At 40.0% G+C, this 24,781-nt stretch overlaps 1 protein-coding gene across 1 annotated transcript in view; it reads left to right on the top strand.

The window, feature by feature from the left end:
- LOC131690836 (TWiK family of potassium channels protein 7-like) overlaps positions 1-24,781 on the top strand; it is a 359,592-nt gene that overhangs the window by 276,297 nt on the left and 58,514 nt on the right. Inside the window, exon 4 of the mRNA XM_058976896.1 lies at positions 15,065-15,722. Coding sequence (XP_058832879.1) covers positions 15,548-15,722 — 175 coding nt within the window. The 5' untranslated portion in view covers positions 15,065-15,547. The remainder of the gene's footprint in view (positions 1-15,064; positions 15,723-24,781) is intronic.

Below are 24,781 nucleotides of genomic sequence, written 5' to 3'. Positions count from 1 at the left end.
CGTAGTTAGAAGATACCACTCCCCTTTCTACCAAGAACAGTTCCAGCGTTGCCGGCCGGCCACATGCTTTCACAATCATACACGCACGCACACACTCTGTAAGTTTTAATAAATAAGATTAACTGTGCTTCTAGTGTTTTTGTGCCCCTGATCAGTGTTCCATATATTGTCCCCAAAGCCGGCCTTGAGCGAAGAATCCCTCATGCTCGAGATAGCCACTTAAAAGAGGCGAATGCGATCCCATCCAGGATGGTCCCCGTGGCTTGACCAGGGACTAGAGGCTGTAGACAAATTCCTTCCGACTTAGAAGAAACACCGTTGAACTCCCACGATTTCGCCACCTGGGCGCCAGTTTGACACTACAGAATGAACTTGGTTTACATTCGACGAGTTTTGATTCAAGCCAACAACATCCAACTTACAGTTCATGTCAATGGAATGTTTTTCATCTTCTTTTGCATTGAATACTTTACGGTGACGTCGCATATGAACTGAGTGTTCATTTTTGACAGTTCGCTTGTACTGTTTACATGGACTTAGAAAAATTCTTTACGATTTGCTTCGTGCTAATCTAGTCGTTCACAAATTTTCCTAAGTCCATGTAAATCGAACTGTCAAGAAAAGTGAGGTTAACTGTTTCAGTAAGTACTATTTACATGAACTTATAAAAAATCTTTACGATTTGCTTCGACAAAATTCTTTACGATTTTCTAGTTGACAAAAAAATATGTGAACAGTATCAGAGAACTGTCAAGAAAAGTGAGGTTAATTGTATCAGCAAAGAACCTAATTGTTGTATTAGTCAGGATAAGTTACAAATTTCCATGTACATACTAAATTATTGTTAGGAAGTCGAATTGAAAAACAAATGGAATGTAAATACTAAAGAGACGCACAACTGAGACCTCGCCAAGGGTGCCAGAGGACCACGCTACGGCCCTGGAAACAGCTTGTTTATGCTCACTATAGCATATCACCCCCTTCATTTGACCTCATTTTGGGTTTTCCGTTCAAAATTTGCATTTTGCATTTCTCAAAAATTCCTAAGGTCGAGTAAGTAACAAAGTAGTGCTATGACATGGCTATGTCTAAGATATTGGAAACGAAATTTAGATTATTTTTTATTCAGAATAACTCTGACTTTTTAGCATGAATTTCGGCTACAAAATCAATATGTAATCATTAATTAGCTTTGTTTATATTTTAGTGCGTAACGAAAGTGTAGTGAAGAGAAAATCCTTAGATTAAATATTATGTGATAAGAAAAAAACCACATTAATGGTATTTCAGGGACACTAACAAACTGAAGTATTTTGAAAAGATGTTTACTAGTAGGTTCCATTCCACGCATTCGTTTTCTTATTTTAAATCCATTTTGCAATTTCGGTTTTCTTGCTAGCATGCAGCCAAAGTTATGCAAACTCATTTCAACGCTTTTTTTGCCTTTCTCATATAGAAAGGTTATGCAATCACTCTGAAAAACGTCAACCTAATCCCGGCCCGGAGGGCCGAGTGTCATATCCCATTCGACTCAGTTCGTCGAGATCGGAAAAAGTCTGTATGTGTGTGTGTATGTATGTGTGTGTATGTGTGTATGTGTGTGTATGTATGTGCGTATGTGTCAAATAATGTCACTCATTTTTCTCAGAGATGGCTGGACCGATTTGCCCAAACTTAGTCTCAAATGAAAGGTGCAACCTTCCCATCGGCTGCTATTGAATTTTGGATCGATCGGAATTCTGGTTCCAGAATTACAGGTTTCAGAGTGCGGCCACATAGAAATTTCTCATATAAACTATAGGAAAAATTAAAAATAGAATTTTTATTTTTGATGCTAAATGTGTTCAAGGTGCATGAAACGTCGAGATTTGATGCAAACTCGAAAAAAAAAATTGACTACGATTGACTTTTTTGGATTTTGGCACATTTTTGCCTTTCTCATATAGAAAGGTTATGCAATCACTCTGAAAAACGGCAACCTAATACCGGCCCGGAGGGCCGAGTGTCATATCCCATTCGACTCAGTTCGTCGAGATCGGAAAAAGTCTGTATGTGTGTGTGTGTATGTGTGTGTGTATGTGTGTATGTGTATGTGTGTATGTATGTGCGTATGTGTCAAATAATGTCACTCATTTTTCTCAGAGATGGCTGGACCGATTTGCCCAAACTTAGTCTCAAATGAACCTGCAACCTTCCCATCGGCTGCTATTGAATTTTGGATCGATCGGAATTCTGGTTCCAGAATTACGGGTTTCAGAGTGCGGCCACATAGAAATTTCTCATATAAACTATAGGAAAAATTAAAAATAGAATTTTTATTTTTGATGCTAAATCCCTCTCGTAGGTTGACGGGTTTGACGGTACCGCAAACATCTTCAAGCATATTTGAGCAGACAACTGCTTTGAGATGGTTATTGCATTACACCTCGATAGTGGTGCCCCGAGGAGACCGAGAGAGCTTATGGGCCTTTTTTATGTTTTGTGTTATTTCATACTCTGCACCAGCCCAAACCAACAGTCAGCTAAGGGCCTGTGCGCACTGGCGTGGCCGATTGGCGGGTCGCCGTGGATTGACTTTCTCTGTGGGCTGTGTTTGCAGACATTGTTCAACAGCTTAACGGCAGTCTTTGTGGGCACGGCTCGCAGTGGAAGTCATTGTGTGTCGATTTATCGGTCGACCTCGTCAACGTGCACAGGCGCATTGGGGTTGGACGGAGAGGTGGTGGAATTCGCGGACGGGGGAGGCGGTTTTTTCCGCACCGTGTGTCGGGTCTTCATGGGAGTCGGTCAGCAGTACTGTAACAACATTCTACATGCGCTGATTGATTTTTGTGGGGATATGGCATGTGGTGTGGAGGGGAGCTGCTTTTTTCGTTTGCGAGTTTTGCGCATTCTCTGTCCAACCTTAAAAAAAATAACAGTAGAACCCTATTAGTTGTGTTGTAATAATTGTAGTTTTTGGTACTAGTGTACACGGCTAGCGACATAAAAAAAAGAAAGGATATGCTATGTGTGGTGGTTGGCTATTCAAGTATTGGTAGAGTTTGAAGTACTAATGTATGTCTTTCATGTGATGATCATAAATTCAGCTGTATCTTGTACCTATCTAATCTATTATGTCTCTCATATATTGTCCTTTATTTTGAGTCCTATACTGCCATTCTACAGCCGCCTTCAGCTGGGTCAGCAAAGATGGTGATAGTGAACGTCTTAACACTCACACATTCTCAAACGCGGTCTCAAGCGGGAACCTACAAAAATGCCCTCGCGCACGCGATTGCGAATCGATCACGTCCGGAAGTCTATTCTTGATCCTAGAAGCCTAAGTCCATGCCTTCAGCTGGACCAATTAAGAAAATACGCCCATACCTATTAGACAACACGTCTCATGGCGACATGACCTGGAACCCTATCGATATAAACGATACCACTCTCTGTCAGAATTGTAGCCGCGCGCCGAAAATTTAATATCAGACTCACGATTCGCGCGACCATTCAAGAACACACGTTACAAAATCACGTCAGCGCACAAACGTTAGAGCCCCTCGCGATTTTCCAAGCAACCTACGCCCACATGATTACACCCCGGTGATAAGGTGAAAATCTCAGCACTCCTAAACTTAGCAACACGATCTCAAGCGTCAACCTACAAACTCCCGCGCACGCGCCATCATGAATCGGGATCGTCCGGATGACTCTATCCTCGGCACCAACAATCTAGGTCCTTGTTAATTAATAAAAAAATAATAAAATTGAAAAATAACTCCCATATCCACTAGACAAAACGTTCCATGGCGACATGACCGGAAACTCTAGTGATATGGGGTAACTCTCTCCCTGTCAGAATGTGATCCGTACACCGAAAGCTAAAGATCAGAATGACGGTCCGCGAATATATGAATGGCCGCAGGGTTTCAAAATCGAATTTATACACGCAAAGTCACATACACGCGAGCACACGCGACAAACACGTCAACATACGAACGCTTAAGCCCTTCGCGATCATCTACGCACACCTATGCCCGCGATCGCGTAAACTTGATAACACTCCGGCAATTGTGTGAACGTTTTAGTACTTACGAAGTTACAAACGCGGTCTCAAACGCGAACCCGCAAACGCGCGATCATGAATCAGTCACGTCCGGAAATCTTTAGCCTTCATTCTAGCAATTTAGGTCCATACATTCAGTTGGACCAATCCAAAAAAAATAAAGCTCATATCCACTAGACCACGCGTTCTACGGCCACATGAATGGGAATTCTAATGATATGTAAGAACCCACTTTCGTCTGGAATCTGAACCGCGCATAAAAAATTAAGTATCAGATTCACGGTCCGCGCGATCATTCTAGAACACACGCGAATACGCGAAAGGCACACGGTTATGAAATAGAATTTATACACGCGAAGTTCATACACGTTAGCACATGCGACATACAAACGCGATCAAGCACGTTAACGTACAAATGTTCGAGCCCTTCGCGATGATACACGCGATCGCGAGTCCCTACGCCCGCACATGCCTGAACCGTACAATGAATATCACATTCAGAATCACGGCCCACTACAATTGGCCTATTGCAGTGTTTTATTGGGCGACATTGCCTGTCTCGTCTGCAAATTGTAGTATGTGATTCTGACGGGGAGCCCTTCCGAGAACCTAGCTGTACAGCTTCAGTAGGACAACTTTCGAAAAAAAAAAAAATTATTTTTTATGCTAAATGTGTTCAAGGTGCATGAAACGTCGAGATTTGATGCAAACTCCAAAAAAAAAATTGACTACGATTGACTTTTTTGGATTTTGCCACATTTTTGCCTTTCTCATATAGAAAGGTTATGCAATCACTCTGAAAAACGTCAACCTAATCCCGGCCCGGAGGGCCGAGTGTCATATCCCATTCGACTCAATTCGTCGAGATCGGAAAAAGTCTGTATGTGTGTGTGTATGTATGTATGTGTGTGTATGTATGTGTGTGTATGTGTGTGTATGTGTGTGTGTATGAATGTGCGTATGTGTCAAATAATGTCACTCATTTTTCTCAGAGATGGCTGGACCGATTTGCCCAAACTTAGTCTCAAATGAAAGGTGTAACCTTCCCATCGGCTGCTATTGAATTTTGGATTGATCGGAATTCTGGTTCCAGAATTACGGGTTTCAGAGTGCGGCCACATAGAAATTTCTCATATAAACTATAGGAAAAATTAAAAATAGAATTTTTATTTTTGATGCTAAATGTGTTCAAGGTGCATGAAACGTCGAGATTTGATGCGAACTCGAAAAAAAAATTTGACGACGATTCACTTTTTTGGATTTTGGCACATTTTTGCCTTTCTCATATAGAAAGGTTATGCAATCACTCTGAATAACGTCAACCTAATCCTTAATTTTTTTTCGACTCGTTTAGGGTTTCTGGATTATAACAGGGGCGTAGTTGATGGTTTACGGAGAGGGGTTACACCCCCCCTCTACTGTTCGCGCCCCTCCTTTAAAAATCTCCTTAAATCACCCCTCAGACCACCACCCCATCCAGCCCGCATACCCCTCCCTTTCAACCCCATCATCTTTAAACCACCACTATATCACAAAGCATACCAATTCAAGCTGGGGAGTCGTTCATTCATGGGACTTTCGCCCTCCTCACATACCCACCCCCGCATGACACAATGATTAGCAAGCAGATAACATTGATCTAATGCTGATTAGGCTAATGGAGTATGATATTTTTTGTGTCAAGTGTTTCACCGTCGACACGTAGCTCATCAAGTTCGTGGCTGTCATGCCATTGTGTATAAGTGCAAAGTGTACTAAGAATGTAGTGGACATTTCCACGATTATGTTAAACATAAAAAGCCTCCGTGCCATAGTTTAGAGAAATGAGAAAGGCACAATTGCACCGCTAGGTGGATTAAAACAGGTTTTTGAAAAGGGCGATACTCGCAATGACAGCATTCTGCAGAAGCAACAATCCTATTTTTAAGAATTAATTTTAAATTGTATTTAAACATGAATACAGATTCTTCTGTCAATATCACATAAACCATTAATCCTTAGGCAAATCATCAATCTGCTTTAATGCTTCTTTTATATGTTTTCATTTTCCCCGTTAAAATTTGAAAAAATAAAATTGCGCCCTTTTTCAATTTCTTTCATTTATCGCCCTTTCGATGTATCGCCCTCTTTTTTGACAGCTACAGTTTCGCCCGGTCAGAACAAAGAGAATAGGGAAAGAGACGAATAGTGTGAAGCCAAAAATACCTTATTGAGCAGACCAATCGTGCAATGTAAATAAACATTACTCATGCCTGAGTTGGAGGAGATAAGTATTGTACTTCTATCAAAAAAGAAATTTGAATTTTCGTCAGAATTTAGTTCAATCGTGATTGTAAGGTGCATTCTAGAGTATATGTATGAGTAAAAATAAGCTTTAGAATTATTTCATCTCTTTGTTTCGAAATGCACATCGTTTGATAAACAAATCCATCGATCGACATACGGTTTGTTTTCAAAATATAATAGGAGTCATTCAAAGTGCTGCCTGTAGAAGCGGTTGCCAAAATTCTAGTGTTGAAATCATCATAAAGGGAGTGTTGCCGTTTTGACTGATTTTCACTCTTCGTCTCTTTCACTATTCTCTTTGGGTCAGAAGTATTAATTTTTCGGGAATTTCGGTTGACGATAGCAGCGTAGTAATTCAAAACAACTGAATCACGACACCATTCTGGCTTTTCATTTAGCAACAGCGATTATAATGTCAGGAGATATCTTGGAAAGACTTTCGCAAGTGAAGAGAAACAGAACGCCAACTGTGCACAATATTTCTGAAGAAAATTGGTGGATTCGTTGAGTGATGACTGAAGAAGCATAATCCGCGGTGCATTAAAAAACACCCTCGCTCTATCGTCTATTTTGAATGCCGAATAGTTGGAAATAAGAGATAGATTAAGATAAAGTGCTTTGAAGTAGAGTAATCCATCGCCGATTGTACATGTTCAGTTAATTGATATAAAGAATAATACCTCTTTTTCAGAATCATGCACAACGATCGACACAAAAAGCATTCAAAAAAGATGGGTGGGTAATGTCGGAGACATAACCGGAGTGAAGTAGAATACACTTTAGGATGTTAATGCGAATGCTACAATTTTGACTATATTCTGATAGGTTATATTAAAACCAGCCATTTCGTTATTTTCAATGGAAATACCGAAATATCGGTACACGTACATCGAAACCTGAAATATACCACCATATTTATCCTCATATGGTAACCCTGCAAAGAGCATTAAATGAGAGTGAATCAATTAATTTGGCAACAGTAGAGAATCGTATATACTTGTACCTTTATTTTGCTATTTCCATTAGAAATACCGCAATAACTTATTTTAATAAAACCTTTCAGAAATTAGTAAAAATTGCAGCATTCGTATTAACAACTTAAAACGTATGCTACTTCATTTCGGTAATGTCGTTGACATTACCTACCCATCTTTCTAATCTAAAACAGAACAATTGTTTTGAAAACCTAATAATTGCATAACCTAAGACGATTTAAAGCTACACTTTTGTGAAATCTCAACAGAAAACAAAATTACGTATTAGTCCAACGAGCTTTCTGTCCCGTTGTTGTTGTGAATCATTAAAATTTTGAACATTTTTCAAAGCGTTATGATTGCAATTACAGGGGGAAATGTTGGTTGAATTATATTTATTAAATTCTCCCAACTAATGTTCTATAGCTAAACTATGATCATATTTCCTTAGGAGGCGCGTTTACCCCATGTTTTCATAAATAATAATATGCCCGAACCTTAACCAAGCTGGTATCTTAGAGTGGAGATTTCACAATAATGGAGCTTTTCATTTATGTAGCCGCGATATTCGCAAACAAAATAAGTAAAAAGCACATTGCGTCATTTAGCCGCACACAAAATAAGCCGGGCTTAATGTGGATACAATTAATCTGTTTTCCGGACCGTTATTTAACTGAGTTTATAACATGATGATACGTAAAACTTTTTCTCAGTTTGCTCCGAGGACCAAGTATTTTAAATTTCCCCTAGTAGTGCAAAAATGCTCTATAAACTTTAAAATAAACTTTCCGAACTAACTCGTATCAAATCATGAACAGAAAATCATATCAGTATCCAATAAGCCAACACCATCTCCTTTACACAACGAAACGACCAGTACGCATTACGGCTTGCCGGAGGAAACAAACATACAGATAAATTCACCACGGTGCACACTGGAACGCACGTCGACCACATCCAGCACGCATTGAAGAAAATATTGACATTCCCATTGGAAACCAACTTTACTCGACTAATTAGCCAGATACCACTTGAAATACTCGAATCCATCAACAAAAATTGGACCAATCGAAAGGATTACCTCAAGCGCCAACATGGTCAACGTTTAAAAGAAATTGTTTTCAAACAATAAATGGCAAAAAATGTTCTTTCGATTGACAAATAAACATTTCGCGATTTACTCCATTTTTAAAATTTTTGCGAGATCAAAAAAACGTCATGATGAATCACCCTGTATTAAATTATTCAGATCAGCTTTATTCCAAGAGAATCAATTTCAATTGTCAATTTCAAATACTTCCAGCGATTGTTTTTGTTAATGCATACTCTCGGCGACTCATCACAACCAAAAGTTCTTTTACTCAGAAGTAACCAAAATTTGTTGGATAACTCGATATAGCCAAAGATGTTACCTTCGTTCAATATTGGCACTACACCATTCCAATTTGTCTCGATCAAGATTCAACGTCCCAGTTCAACTGCTGGAACATAAGCCAGACTCCCGACTTTTTCAGGCTCCAATTCCGAATAGATTTGGCAGGGATGTCCTTAATTTGCTCTCAGTCCATTTGGTAACCCTAATTTTGTGGGATACACAAACACGCGTGCTATGGAATGAAATATACTAAACTAGCTAAGGGCTTTTGGTTTAACAAAAATAACATGCAGAATGGAACAATTAGTCAGATGCAAAAAAAAGGTTTGCCATCTCTTCCAGCCGCACGTTACGCATATAAATATTTCGAAATGAAAAGAAACAACCTTTCTCTTCAGCATCTAATATGAAATACTGATAACTTGAAACGTGACATCGGCTTTTATCACTTTCGCGCTGATGATGGAAGGACTGCCTTCATGCAGAATAACGAAAAAATATTTGCGGATTTGGTACGACTTTCGCTAGATGGCAGTGTTGCCACATCCTCCAATTTTCTGAAACATTGCAGAATTTTGGATTATGTTTCCGAAAGACTATTTTTAATAAATCACAGGATTTCGCTAATTTCAACCTGGAAATGTACTTTAAGTAGCTGCACATTTTTGTATTGTTTCGGAAGGATAAATTTAAACAAATAACAGATTGTTGCAAACTTCAGATTGTCAATATACGCGCAAGCAACAAATAACGAATATAAACTGCGCAATTGAATTATCGCTATCAATGATTGGAAATATTCCAATTTGTTCTTTATTGTTTGTTATTGTTATAGCCCTTAAAAGGGCTTTTAATTTATGGAACAATTAGTCAGCAAACTGAGGTTTGCTTGCCTGGCAAAAGAGCAACAATTGATTCAAACAGGCACGCGGCACATTTATTTATAACTTTTCGTGTTCGTTTGAATTACTAACCTGCTCCCTATTGAGAAGATAGATTGACTGATGTATGGGAGTTTTCACGTTTTTCAGATCTGTTCATTTTTACTTGTTTTTCAGTAGTATGATATTGAAATACAAAAATTGTCACGTCATTTCATGATTAGAATCATCAGCGCCTGGCGGCAATCATGGTATCTATTACCTACCATCGAAGAATGTGCTGACATAAAACGCAGCAGCTGCTACGCTTACAACGTCAGAACACAAACTAACGAATTTTTCTTGTGTTCTCTTTTTATACCCGTCACAGTTCTTTCGATGAAAAAGAGGCAGTCCCAGCAACGCTTGCTTTTTGAGCGAATTGTACCAACCAATCATGGATCAGATAATTACTACTTTAATAAAATCCATTATTTCCGCTATTTCTAGTAATTGTACATACTACCGAATTGGATACAAAATTGTTGTACATATTTCCAATCAGATAGCGTAATAATCTTATTTTTTCATTCAGTACAAAGGCAGATATTCACGTTTAAAAAATCGGGTAAAATTCTGGCAAAAAATTTTGAAACGGGACCCCTACATTGAAACGTTAGAAGTATTCTACTTCAAAACCAAAGAAAATCTCGGTTGGACTATAAGCATGATCGAAAAGGGATTGCAAATAACCAGAATCAGACGAGAATTATTGCTGGAAAAGCTACACGAAGAAACGTCTTTTTGTTTTGGTTACGCTTTACGCGCGCAGACAAAACTGTCCGTTGTTGCGGCCTTCGTTTTAAACAGTTTCGGAAACAGTCCCATTGGAAATAATTCCAATGTATATCCTAAAAGTTATTACTAACAGGTGTAAAGTAAGAAACGCAAGAAGAAAACAATTGTTAGTTCCGTACACGTACACTGATCTCACGATGAACGTCGCGATATAATGCTGCCACTCCGCGCTTACGCTCTAATCAAGGCATGTCAGACGAAAATAAATGACGATGTGGTCTGTCGACCTTGTCCAGATGGATTTTTATATACCGTATTTCGAGAACCACGGCAAGTTTTTGGTAATCGACACATACAAAAACCATCTTTCAATAGCGTGAATTTAAATCTGATTTATCTGTCTGCCAAACTAGTTAGTGTTGAAGAACTGTTTGTCCCAACGGGATAGTGACCAAAGATCCGGATGACTAACAACCTCATGAACACAAAACTAAAGGAGCACCCTTCGAAGTCTCCCCAGCCAATGACCTGCTAACCCAAAGCGTGATAGAATCCTACGCCAGGTGTGCTGCAAAGTACACAGTTACCTATTTTATCGCAATACATGTGCCGTGCCCATTGCCGTAATATGGATCAAATCTGTTACTGGCAGAAACTGCGAAGTGAATATTATGTTAGGAGTTTTATGAAGAATAGTGTGATTAGAAATATATCAATAGATAGCACTCGAATTATATAAAAAAAAGTTTTACATTTTATTGAAATGGTCGATGTTTTACACAATCATTTTACGTCCCACTGGCTTTGTTAATTTCATCAGCGAACTGTAGCTCGTCGTTATAGTCCAAATCTGCCTCAAAATGATCTTCCCCTGTAAAAGTTTTTCTAGCTTTTCTTGGGTACTATTTGTTTTAACATTGTTGCGTAGTACTCTTTATTAGAAACAAAGTCCATTAATTTTTCCAAGTCGTTCAATTTTTCCGAAGATATTGGCCGAGGTTCAGTATTAATGGGAAGTAATATAACACTCGAAATGTCCCCTACGGAGCTTGAGTTCATGACAAAGCTGCTATACTCGATGTCATCTAAACTATATTTGAAGTACAGCACACCTGGTCTTGATGTTCGATATTCAAACACCGAAATATCCCTGAATCGAATTTTGTCGCCATTCTCGTCTACTTTGGGACGGTTGAAATGCTGATCAAGGGCAACAAAATCTTGTAAATTTAATTCAATGAGTGCAAATGGTATACTCCTCTGGATCGCAGATATAAAGACAGCCCAATCTCTAGGCGTTTCAATGTTCGCACAGCATCGCTTTTTGGCCCGTTCAATTGCAACGTGGGCGGAATCCACTTCCATGTGACTATGTCCTGGAACCATGAATTTGTGCCGGATTGTTAGCACTCTGCCTTGGCTTTGACACTTTGCCACGAAGTACATAAACGTCATACAAATAACATAATTATGGTTCTGATCGGCGCATCGATCCGAATAGTACGTAAGTAATTCTATGTTCGCGTTCATTTCATTTAGGTCTTGCAATAAACAAGACCCAATTTCTTGCGAGCCACGTCGCCCTTTTGACTCGTCCCACAAATAGCATTGCACTACATTTCCTTCTTTACTTGTACTGAAAATGGTTAAATTAAGTGTGTACAGCTGTCGGCTGTAGTAAGCCATACCACATTGCAAATGTGGAGTTGGTAGACACTTTTGCAAATCGAACGATGCTGTTCGTATGCGTATATTATTCTTCGCGGCTTGAACATCGCTTTTCTTTTGCTGGTATGCTATTTTGGCCCGATCGTGATGCGTGTCTCTAGCTGCTTCGAGACATTTTCTATCCTCTTCCGTTTTGGAATTTTTTATTTGAACAGCTAATTTGTCACATTCACAACAAGTATCAACTTTCAATTTCCTAAACGAAAGGTTCGATTTCCTGAAAAATTTTCGGTAGCAGCTATATTCAACCGGATTCTTACCATCGGCAATGCATTTTATATTATATAACTCGTACATTTTAGTGATATTAAGATCACTACTCAAATATAATTTTGATGTATTTTCGCGGCAATAATGAGACGTGTATGCTGGAAACGATGTTATGTGCTGTTCAATGTATTCCGCTTGTTCTACGGAGAGAGCCTTTCGATTGCAGTTTCCTGCACGTTGATCTTCTTTAGCTATGCCATCTCCATTCATTTTTTTTTGATGAAAGGATTCGAATTTTTTTATCCCTGATATCAAATGTAGCCATAAACATTCGCTTGCAAACACGCACCTGGCCATTGACGGCTGGAAGATAATATTTTCGTAAGAAGCTTCTTCTGGATGGTTGCATCTATAAAAATCAAAAATATCAAATTTAGTGATAGTTCTTCTATAATTATCAAATTGTTAATACTTGTGGTCGAGCTGTAGCATCGATCGAAATATGCGCAGTGAGGAACTGGTTAATTTCAGGAAATTCGATAGCATCTGTGTTATATTTTTCGTGACACTTAAGATGCACACATGTGCAAGCAGCTTGTATTTTTCGACCAGGTACGATTGTTCCATCTGACCTATGGTATGCTTTTCCTCTGGTTTTGGCATCTCGATTTGCTAAGCGAAGGTTTTTCTTTTTGCTTTTTTTTCTTAAAACCTGATGTGCTCTCATTAAATCTAGAGAAAATTTTCAATAGGACGTAACTAACATTGAGAGCCTCTCTTTGTTTACTATCTCTTTCGTTTATTACGACGTCATTACAACACTTTGCACTAATTTTCCAGTACATATCGAAAGCCGACGGTTTTTACTAGAATATTATGCAAAGAGTAGAGTGCATGGCCGAGTAATGAACAGAAGAGAAAGACCCCAAAGAGAATCTCTCATTGTTACTTACGTCCTATTGAAAATTTTCTCTAGAAATCCGAGGTCCCCAGGCAAATCGTCGCCCTCCGTGCAAGTTGGCTGCGGAATATTTGAAGCTGTAAATAATGAGAATGCATTAGTTGTTTGGACATTTACAAACATCTATTTCTGATCAAACTCTGATTTTCTTTATTCGAAATTCCTTCAGGAATATTGCAATGCTGATCTGGATCTTCATCGTTATCATTCACTAAAGTTGTGATATCGTTCAAAGTATTCATCGATAATAAAATCGTTTAGAACAATTGCATCGCCCGGGAGCTGCTCCTCTTCATCACTAGAATCACTGTCTTTTTCGATATTCCCTGGAAGAAATATTACCTCCGGAATAATGTGACAATCTTAAACGCTTTGATGCACTCTCAACATCTTCCCTTTTGACCAGGTTGAGAGCTTCGGTAGAATTCCCAGTCTGACGAACCGACAGGTCGAGCGGTTGCTCGCACCTTCTTGCGTCGCTATGAACCGACAAATCCAACGGTGCCACAGGCGTAGAGCATTGAATGTTAGCAAACGATAGCTCTGCTGGATAATCCACGTTTGTTGAGACCTCTTCGAAATGTGCAACCGATGGTATGCTTTGGGGTAATACACAACTTTAGAACCGCCAGCACATCCAAAAACATGGAAGCAGCATCTTTTTAAATAAAACATAAGTAATAAGTAAAAATTTAGAATTACACGATAGAATGTAGTAATAATGCATTACAACCTAAAAGTAGTTGAAATCGTTGGAACTCCATATCCACCAGATTAAGTGTTGATTGTACACTTCGCTCGAACCAAAATATTCACAATATTTAAATAGAAATTGCAGTTATCGATGTAAATCACTCGAATATTTGTAAAATCTTTCTTTAGCAGACTTTTTCAATCGCAGATGGATGAAAAAAAAAAGTTTCGCCCTTCGACTATCACCAATCAGATTTTCGCCCGTATTGCTTACATGAAGATCGGAAGGGCGATACTTTGAAGTATGGTAAATTACAGTTCAGCCCTATTTGTACGGACTTTATTCTCAATAATAAAATATATTTTTACAAAAATTTTGCGTTAGTTTGTTGCGTTTAATACATATAATTCCGCTGTTAAAGAAAACTTGTTTTGTTTACATTTGCGAGCATCGCCCTTTTCAAAAAAAAGCGTTGATTTATAGTATCACTGGTTATTGTCGTTGTGTGACGAATACGGTATATAGTCGGTTTTGTGCAATAGACTCACATCTTCACATTTACAAACGTTCTAAATAAATGATTGAAATTTTATTCCATAACACTTAAACGTTTTCATGATCCAAAACATTTATATTTTAGCTTCAAAATACTGGCGCTCATTGCCATTAAGAGTTTTTGAATTATCGTTTTACCAAAATGTCATGAAAACAAAGTTTGTCTTCTCATTCTCATGTTTTCATGCCAAACTCGAATCTCATTGTGATTATCATGGATATCGTACATAAATCTCTCTTCCATATGTATAATTCGCAACTATGCACAACACAAATTTGAAAACGGTATATTTCAATCTTTTGGGACAATTGAAACGAACTACTTCGTACATATCGAATACATCATTCTCAATTTGCATCGAACTTTCATGGCAAGTAACTGTGATTGTGAGGGAATTGGAAATCAAATGGATTAAAAGCATCCGAAAGCTTCTATCATTATTCAAATGTTTCCAATCGAAGCTGCCAATTTTCCATTTTCTAATTTTCGAAACAAAGCGCCATTTATCGATAGAATAGATACTGAACACATTCATAAACTATAACTACCTCTTCTCTTATTTCTCTCGCAGATAAAACTTTGTCCTTTCGACGCCGGATGCTGGAATAATTGGACGACGCTGAATCGAACATGAATATTCAGAGCAGATTTACAGCCAACTAGTGGATAGCGAGGACAAACCTCATCAGCAAGCAAAAGTAGATTGAAATTAGTCTCTGCATCACGTCGTCAGTGGTGTTCCATCACCAGGCAGAAGCTGGAAGCATGAAGCATTCCAAATTGATACAGCCCCATCAGCCTCATCATCAACAGCAAAGGCACCGGCAAGCGAAAGGTTGTGAATATAAAATAGTTACTGGAAATTGAGTTATGCAACTGATTTAATCAAATGAGACATGTTGCTCTGATAATAATCCTCCACATCCTCTATATCTACTTCCCGCCGCGTTGTGACGGTACCCGTGTCACGAAGGTGGGGAAGTAAGGAAAAATATTGAATTCTGACATAAAGTGTAGCGAAAAAAAAATCAACTCAAACACAACACAGACAAATATGAACACAAAACCACCTCTCCAAGTTCCTAACTTCATCGGTAGTAGCCCCTCATCTAGACCACAAAGTCCTTCGCTGTGCTTCTCCACCTCCTCATCGAAAGCAGAAAAAAATGAACCGGTGACGCTTTGCGGCTGCCGCCGAGCACCAAAATCACAATGCTGCTCTGCCATAGGTAAGTTTTGTAGTGGGAGATTTTTCTAGTCTTGCTAACAAAAATCGCAAATTCTAAATGAACAAAGTGAAATGATCATTTAAACTTATTTGAATAGGCAAAACCCTAAGCTTTCCGTGTAAATTAACTATTGCAGAGCCTGGCTTCGTTTTGGTCTGTTCTTTATTCTAGAGAAAGAAATGTGATAGCAGATCTAATTCACTACATTTTCAACTTATTTCTATTCCTTCCTTGATATACTAATCGTATTCATATCCACGTGATATTAATTGAAGGCCCTAGTGATTCCAAGATTTTCGGATTTGGTTCACTTCAATTACTGGCAAACAAACCTTATACGTTTTTTTTTTATTCATTTCGTTTATTTGATAGGCACAAATGCGTTAGCTTGGCGGTGCCAAATGCTTTTGTTTTTACATTTTGGATATCTTAAAACTAGGAGGTTACAATGTTGAAATATTTTTTTACAAAGGAAAAGAAAGTTTACAGCTATCTTAAGACTAGAAATAAGATTCAATATACAAAAGAGGGCCAAAAGATTTTTTTATGAAAAAATTTAAAACAAGGGATTCACTTTGATATACAAGAGGGGGAGTAATAGTATTTTACGAAATATTTTACGGTTATCTTAAAACTAACAATATAGTTTAGTACACAAAAGGGGGAACAAATATTTATGAGAAATTTCACAGAAATCTTAAAACTAGGGATTCAATTCTATTTACAAGATGGAGGACAAGAGTTTCAATAAAGAGTAAAAATTATAGCTATCTTAAAACTAGGAATACAGAATACTAATTTGAATTTTTTAACTAAAACTTATGCTTGGTCAAGATATTCAAAGGGTCCGCATCAGTGTAGCAGCAGTTGTATCAAGTACAGGGGAGAGACAGGGAAAGAAGAGCAAAACTTGCAACTTTCGCTCGAACCGCGGGGGGGGGGGGGAGGTGGATCAGCGTATCAAATTTGCGCCTCAGTATAGTAAGTCGTCGAGTACCGGATTGGCGGATGGTATTCTTCGGACCCGCGGGGAATCTTTCAAAAGTCATCGGACCTCGAGTCGCTCTCGCTTCAGTTTCCTTCTATGCAGGCGTAGTGGTAAGGGCGATGGCGGTTACATAGTGGCACTCTGGAGCTGATCGGTTCCACAAGGCAGGAGGAAACTCTAAAAACGAGAAATAAAAGAGAGGGGCTAAATTGGGATATTTATCGTTTTTATGAAGGTATAAATAAGGGACATATAGGGGAAATCACGAGTTGCCAGCATATCTCGGACTGGTACATTGGGTGGTCTACCTCGGGTCCGAAGGGATTCCTTTAACTGAGACCTGGCGTCACAATACCCGGCGCACACCCAGACAACGTGTTCGATGTCATGATAGCCCTCGTCACAAGCGCACAGACTACTCTCCGCAAGCCCAATACGCCGCAAATGCGCATCCATGGTGTAGTGATTGGACATAAGTCGGGACATTACACGAATAAAATCCCGACCCACATCCATCCCCCCGAACCAAGGCTTCGTTGATACCTTTGGGATAATCGAATGTAGCCATCGTCCAAGTTCCCCATTGCTCCACGAGGTTTGCCAACTGTTGAGCGTCCTCTGACGACAAATACTAAAAAATTCGTTGAAGCAGATTGGTCTTTCGTATATGTCACCATTTAATGCGCCCACCTTTGCTAATGAGTCGGCCTTTTCATTGCCCGGGATAGAGCAATGAGAGGGGACCCAAACAAAGGTAATCTGATAAGATTTTTCAGATAACGTACACAAGGACTCCTGTATCTTCCCCAGAAAATACGGTAATTGCTTTTTAGGCTTCACCGCACGAAGAGCCTCGATAGAGCTGAGGCTGTCCGAAACGATGAAGTAGTGATCTGTGGGCAGAGTGTCGATGATCCCAAGGGTGTACTGAATTGCAGCTAACTCTGCGACGTAAACTGAAGCGGGATCATTGAGCTTGAATGAAGCGGTGATAGTATTGTTGAAGATACCGAAGCCAGTGGACCCATCGAGATTTGATCCGTCAGTGTAAAACATTTTGTCGCAGTCGACTTCCCGGAATTTATTATAAAATATATTGGGGATCACCTGCGGGCGTATATGGTCCGGGATTCCACGAATCTCTTCCTTCATGGATGTGTCGAAGAATACAGTAGAATCAGAAGTATCTAGGAAACGGACACGGTTGGGATTGTACGAAGAAGGATTGATGCTCTGTGCCATGTAGTCGAAGTACAAGGACATAAAACGGGTTTGAGAATTAAGCTCGACGAGCCTCTCGCAATTTTGAATTACCAACGGGTTCAGAATGTCGCATCGGATGAGCAATCGATATGAGAGTTCCCAAAATCAATTTTTTAGCGGAAGAACGCCCGCCAGCACTTCGAGACTCATCGTATGGGTCGAGTGCATGCAACCCAAGGCAATGCGCAAGCAACGGTACTGGATTCTCTCCAGTTTGATGAAGTGTATGTTCGCAGCGGAGCGGAAACAGAAACACCCGTACTCCATCACCGACAATATCGTTGTTTGGTACAACCTGATCAGGTCTCCTGGGTGAGCACCCCACCATGTTCCAGTTATTGTTCGGAGAAAATTGATCCTTTGTTGGCATTTCTGTTTCAGATACCTAATGTGACATCCCCAGGTACCTTTAGAGTCGAACCAGACCCCGAGATATTTAAATGTGAAAACCTGGTTGATCGTTGCACCCATTAATAAAAGCTGGAGTTGCGCCGGCTCACGCTTCCTAGAAAAAAACAACCAACTCAGTTTTCTCCGTGGAGAACTCAATACCCAGCTGAAGAGCCCAAGCAGACAAATTGTCCAAGGTATTTTGTAATGGTCCTTGCAAGTCGGCAGCTTTGGGCCCTGTAACAGAGACCACCCCGTCGTCTGCAAGTTGCCTTAGCGTGCATGAATTGGCAAGACAATCGTCAATGTCATTCACGTAAAAATTGTAGAGCAGGAGACTTAGACATGAGCCCTGGGGAAGACCCATGTAGCTAAATCGCGATGTTGTTAAATCGCCGTGAGAAAAATGCATGTGCTTTTCAGACAACAGATTTAGCAAAAAGTTATTTAAAATTGGTGAAAGACCATGCTGGTGCAGCTTCTCTGACAGAATGTTGATAGAAACTGAGTCAAAAGCCCCCTTAATATCCAAGAAGACTGATGCCATCTGCTCTTTGTTAGCATAGGCCATTTGGATTTCTGTAGAAAGCAACGCAAGGCAATCGTTCGTCCCTTTGCCTTTGCGGAAGCCAAATTGTGTATCTGACAGTAAGCCATTTGCTTCAACCCAATTGTCGAGGCGAAACATGATCATTTTCTCGAACAACTTCCGAATACAGGACAGCATTGCAATCGGCCGATACGAGTTGTGGTCGGAGGCTGGTTTTCCTGGTTTTTGGATGGCGATGACCTTCACTTGCCTCCATTCATAAGGGACAATGTTACGCTCAAGAAACTTGTTAAATAAATTCAACAGGCGCCTTTTTGCAGTGTCAGGCAGATTCTTCAGCAAGTTGAATTTGATTCTGTCTAACCCTGGGGCGTTATTGTTGCACGATAAGAGAGCAAGTGAGAACTCCACCATCGAAAACGGTGTTTCGTTCGCGGTATCGTGAGAAGACGCGGCGCGGTACGTTTTCTGTACCGGGACAGAGTCCGGACAGATCTTCTTGGCGAAAGCGAATATCCAACGGTTTGAATATTCCACGTTCTCGTTGGTACTATTATGATTACGCATACGTCGAGCCGTACCCCAAAGAGTGCTCATCGCTGTTTCTCTCGTTAACCCGTCGACGAACCGGCGCCAATAACTGCGTTTTTTGGCTTTCATTAGACTCTTCATTCGCCTTTCTAACGACGCGTACTGTTGATAGCTAGCGGGTAACCCGTCTTCCCGGTAGGCCTTATATGCAGTGGACTTTTCCGCGTACAGCTCTGAGCACTCTTTATCCCACCACAGGGTGGGAGACCGTCCATGGGTATTCGCGCTGGGTACTGGTTTAGTCTGAGCTTGATTCGCACTGTCGAGAATCAAGCCAGCCAAAAACCTGTACTCTTCCTCCGGAGGAAGTTCTTGAGTGGATTCGATTTTAACGGATATCGCGGTCGCGTAACTCTTCCAATCAATGTTCCGTGTGAGGTCATACGATACATTGATTGTTTCCGATGGTCTTGAACCGTTAGCAATTGAAATCACGATAGGCAAATGATCGCTACCGTGGGGATCAGGGATCACCTTCCACATGCAATCTAACTGTAGCGATGTCGAGCAAAGCGATAAATCCAACGCGCTTGCGCGTGCTGGTGGTGTAGGAATCCGCGTCATTTCTCCCGTGTTTAAGATGGTCATGTTGAAATTATCGCAAAGATCTTGGATTAATGTTGATCTATTATCATCATGAAGACAGCCCCATACCGTACCGTGCGATTTAAAGTCTCCCAAAACTAGCCGCGGTGCCGGTAAGGATTCCGTGATATTACAAAGCGTTCGGTGCCCTACTGAGGCTCTAGGAGGAATGTAGATGGAAGCAATGCAAAGGTCTTTACCTTTGATTAAAACTTGACAAGCGACAATTTCAATACCTGGTGTCGAAGGGAGGTTAATTCGGTTGAAAGAATAGCACTTTTTGATCCCCAAAAGTACTCCTCCATAGGGGTTTTCTCGATCCAGACGAATTATATTAAAGTCGTGGAAGTTGAGATTTATATCGGAAGTTAACCAAGTTTCACATAATGCGAAAGCATCACATTTTAAACTATTTAGTAAAAATTTAAAGGAATCGATTTTCGGGAGGATACTTCTGCTGTTCCACTGTAGAACAGTGATCGAATCGGTGACCTCGTTCGATGACTTAGCCATCGAAGGATACGATCGCTGCAAGGAGGGGCCATTTAGTAGTCAACTGCTTCAAAAATGTTTGCACTATAGGGAGAAAACGTATCAGAAGGCTTTTAAGAGGATCAGTAACATTGAAAGCTGTGAAAATTAAGTCCACTATGTCAGAAAATTTCTTTAGTCCGCTACTGGACTGAGTATCTGTTTGAAAAAAGGGGACACTTGGGGTTTTGGATGTCCCTGGAAGTGGTGGGTACTTCTTGTTAGAATTAATATTTCCAAGTCCTGGAGCAAATTGCTTCGGCTTTTGTGCATCACTTCCGTTGGATTTATTGGTTGTAGATGGCGCACTCTGAGTGGACGACACCTTGGCACCCTTACGAGGCAATGTAGGGGAGGGTGGATTTCTCCTCTTCCTGGATTCCCCTGGGTTAACCAAAGATGTTCCCTCTCGTGGGTCATCAGATTCTTGCTCAACGTTAGCCAAACCAGCATAGGGATTTTCGGACAGGACAGATGGCGAAGCATTCTTTAGCATTTCTGCATAAGAACGCCTTGAGCGTTCCTTAAGGGAGCGCTTAATTTTATCCCCGCGCTGCTTGTACGCAGGGCATGATTTAAGAGCAAATACACTTTTCAGTTTCTTTGTCGCAAGAGTCATCCTCATGCTCTCCTTCGCATTTACCGCATCGTTTCTTATTTTCACAATATGTGGCTGTGTGGCCCAACTGCTTGCAATTGCTGCAGCTCATGACCCGCGGTACAAACAGGCGAACTGGTAGGCGAACCCTGTCAAGGAGGATGTAGTTGGGAAGAGAGGACCCGGCGAATGTCACCCGAAGCGAGCCTGATAGAGAGTAGGTAGTCTTACCTCCCTCGGTGTTTGCGGTATACAATTGTTTGCATTCTAAGATCTTAATCTGTTCAAGAGAGGGGTCCTTAAAGCAGCCAACCCCGTGCTCCAACAGTTCTTCGCATTTCAGGCCCGGTTCGGACACTACCCCATCGATTTCACAGGCCACACAAGGCACGTACGCTTTAAATTACCGTGTAAAGCGCTCACAGCAAGCAATCGCGTTTGCCTGGCCGAGATCATTCACTAGAACACGTATCTTGTTTGCCCGAACACGTGTTATCTGAGCTACAGCCGGGTAATTAGCAGTCAGATCTCGAGAAAGTTTTAATATATTAACCGGTTTCTCTCCGGTCCGAAAATATACCACCCATGGCCCAGAGGAACCTTCTGGGTACTGCTTTATACGGGGAGCAATGCGAGTATTAGGGGGATCAGGGACTTCCATGATTACATCAGATGGTATTTCGCCCTCGGCCATTCAAGCACGAGGGCAGAGCGTTATATAAACGGGAATGTGTCTTATTATTTGATTTGAGTAAAGTAGGGAAAAGGAAAGAAAGCAAACGAGGAAAAAAAATAATAAAGCAAAACTTATCTGCAAACAACGTCGATTGTTCCGCACCAGCGAAAACAATGTACTGGATTTACTGTCGGCACCAGCAGAACGGCAGCTAACGAACGAACAAAGGATGACCTTGATTCACTAAAATTTACACACCGAACACCACTGTGAAATATAACGATCCGTTCCGTTCAAAGGTTGGGAGACGTATGGACCTTATACGTTTGATATATTTCTAAAAAAACCAAACATCATATAATGCAGAATTGCACATGTATACTCTAACGCCATGAAAAAATACAGTTTGAAATCAAAATGATTGTCATCCTCGTGTTAAAGTTAATAATGCAGAACTTGATATCCATACCAGCTCAACTTAAATTTCGAACCGAATAGACCAACATAATCACATAAAATTTCATTTCAATTTCATAAAAATTATATTATTCCTTTGACTCAAATATTGCGAAAAAATGAAGCTTAAAAATCTTTCGGAAGATCCGGAACGTCAGTAAAATTAGTCAATTCATAAACCAAGTCCTATAACGCTGAGGTTTCTTTCGAAAATGTTTGTAGAAATATCATCATTTAAGAAAAAAAATATTGGCATAAATTCTTACTTGTGACTAGGAGAGGAGGGACACTATTAGCCACATTATGACCTTTCGGAAGACACGAAACATCCATAAGATTGGCCAGTCCACAAAAATGCTATTAAAACTTGGGAGTTTACCGAAAATATGTTTAAGCCGATTTAGAACTTATTCATTTTTGTGACCGGAACACTGCCCTGTCGGCCAATATGGTTCTAAGCCAAGCCACAGGTAAAAACTCCAATGATACTTCAAGATTAGTTAAAAAAATTTACTTCAAAACATACTTTCCATAACAACGACAGAGTTTTAGGATTCAGTATTGGTTAGAGTTTTAGAACCAAGCATATGGACGGACCAGTTTATAGATGTTCCGGATGTTCCGGTCACAAACACCAGTTTTGTGAATGTTCCGGATCTTCCAGAAGGTTATTACGTAATCAATAAGGTCCCTATAACAGTCGCAAGCACGATTTTATGTCAATGATATTTTTTAAATTGAATATCGGAAAAAAGGGTTTTTGAACAATGTTCGTGGATTCACCAGTTCCACGCGTCATCCAAATCTTTCGGAAAGTCACAATGAAGCGAAAAATCTATTCACTTAATTGAGAAGAGGATTTACAGAATATTCCGAAAGATTTTCACATAACCTCGAGGCTCTGTGTTAGAGTCATCATCTTGATGCGATTTTGTAAATACTTGCATTATTACATCAGTTTACATCAGTTTCATTAATTGGCCAAATTGTCGCATGTTCAGAGTTATGAAAAATACTATTTACCCAAGGTATCGACATCGTAATTGTAATGCTGAGCATCCAAGAGCAGTCATACTATGTATAAAAAAAGCATTCCTATGGACCAACTGGCTCAAAAATGGTAATATGTATCAGAAACTGAAAATTGAAACACTAGTAAGCAATTTGACTGTTTTAATCCACATAGTGGTGCAATTGTGCCTTTCTCATCTATCCAAACTATGATTTAATAGCTGGTTATGTTCAATATAATTGTGGTAATGTCGAAAACTCGAATCTAGTGCCCATATTGTTGCCCTACAACTTGACTCGATGCGTTGAATAAAGATGCTGTAACCAACGGCTTCAAATGGGTAGGGTGATAATACAAATATGGCAAAATAGGCTCATTACCCTAATTACCTTAATAAGCATTAGTTTAATGTTATCTTGATGTGATCATATTTTGAAATGCTTGGAGAATGGTTTTGAAAGGGGGGTGGGAGAGGTTTAGCAGAATGAGAGTGGAGGATGCGTCAGAAATACTTCATTTTATTTCGGTATGCGATGTGGATGAAGAAAATACGGGTGTGAGGGTACAAGAAGGGGGGTTATGTGATGAAGTAGGGAGTAATAAGAGTAAGAAGGTGAAGGCGATGCAACACTCAGCTGCGTATTATTCCTTCCATTCATTTATTTATTTATTTATTTCCATCTGACCTAGTTGGTCTTAATGAATATGGGGGGATGGGGTTGTTATGCCAACTTGAGTGAAACATTAACTCTTTTCAAATTGGCATAATAACCCCATTTGCATTTGAGACTTGATTTGTGAAAATCGGTTTAGTTATCACCGAAGAACCGATGTGCATTTAATTGTGGAATATGCCCAAAATCCGGGACTTCCGGAATTGTGAATAGTGGACAAGATAGTGGAGAGAAAACGGCAGAAAATTTTCCGTGATTAAAACCCAGTGCAAAATCCCGGCCCAAATCTCGTGATCAAATTCCCGAGGTGTACAGTACCCTTAACGAATTACAACCCACCTGCTTCGCTGGTGGTACTAGTTGATTTTTGTAGTTTTGGATTTCGTTGCTATCAAATCAGTAGATATAGTTTGAGTAACCGTAAGTGACTTTGCCGATGATAATAAAGGAGCTTAATAATTTGGAATTTCCTGAATAATTTTCCTTCGTAGCTGTTGGACGCAGTTTTCTGCAGTTCTTCGTCTGATTATTGATAGGGTAACTTCTAGGTACTCTTTCCAGCACCCAGAAGCCTTGGCTCTTCGAGAAACTTATCCGAAGATACCGTCGTTGACAATAATCAAAATCTCGTGATATTATGCTTTAAACCTACTTAATGACTGTCACATTAATGCCGATTTAGTTACTCCCACTTCATAGTGCTCCTAGCATCTGAGTTAGTGAAAAGTTACTTTAGCCTGCTGAA

This window comes from Topomyia yanbarensis, chromosome 3 (assembly GCF_030247195.1).
Source record: "Topomyia yanbarensis strain Yona2022 chromosome 3, ASM3024719v1, whole genome shotgun sequence".
Lineage (NCBI taxonomy): Eukaryota > Metazoa > Arthropoda > Insecta > Diptera > Culicidae > Topomyia > Topomyia yanbarensis.
The sequence above is the reverse complement of the archived record's forward strand: the minus strand, read 5'-3'. Positions and strand labels throughout refer to the sequence as shown.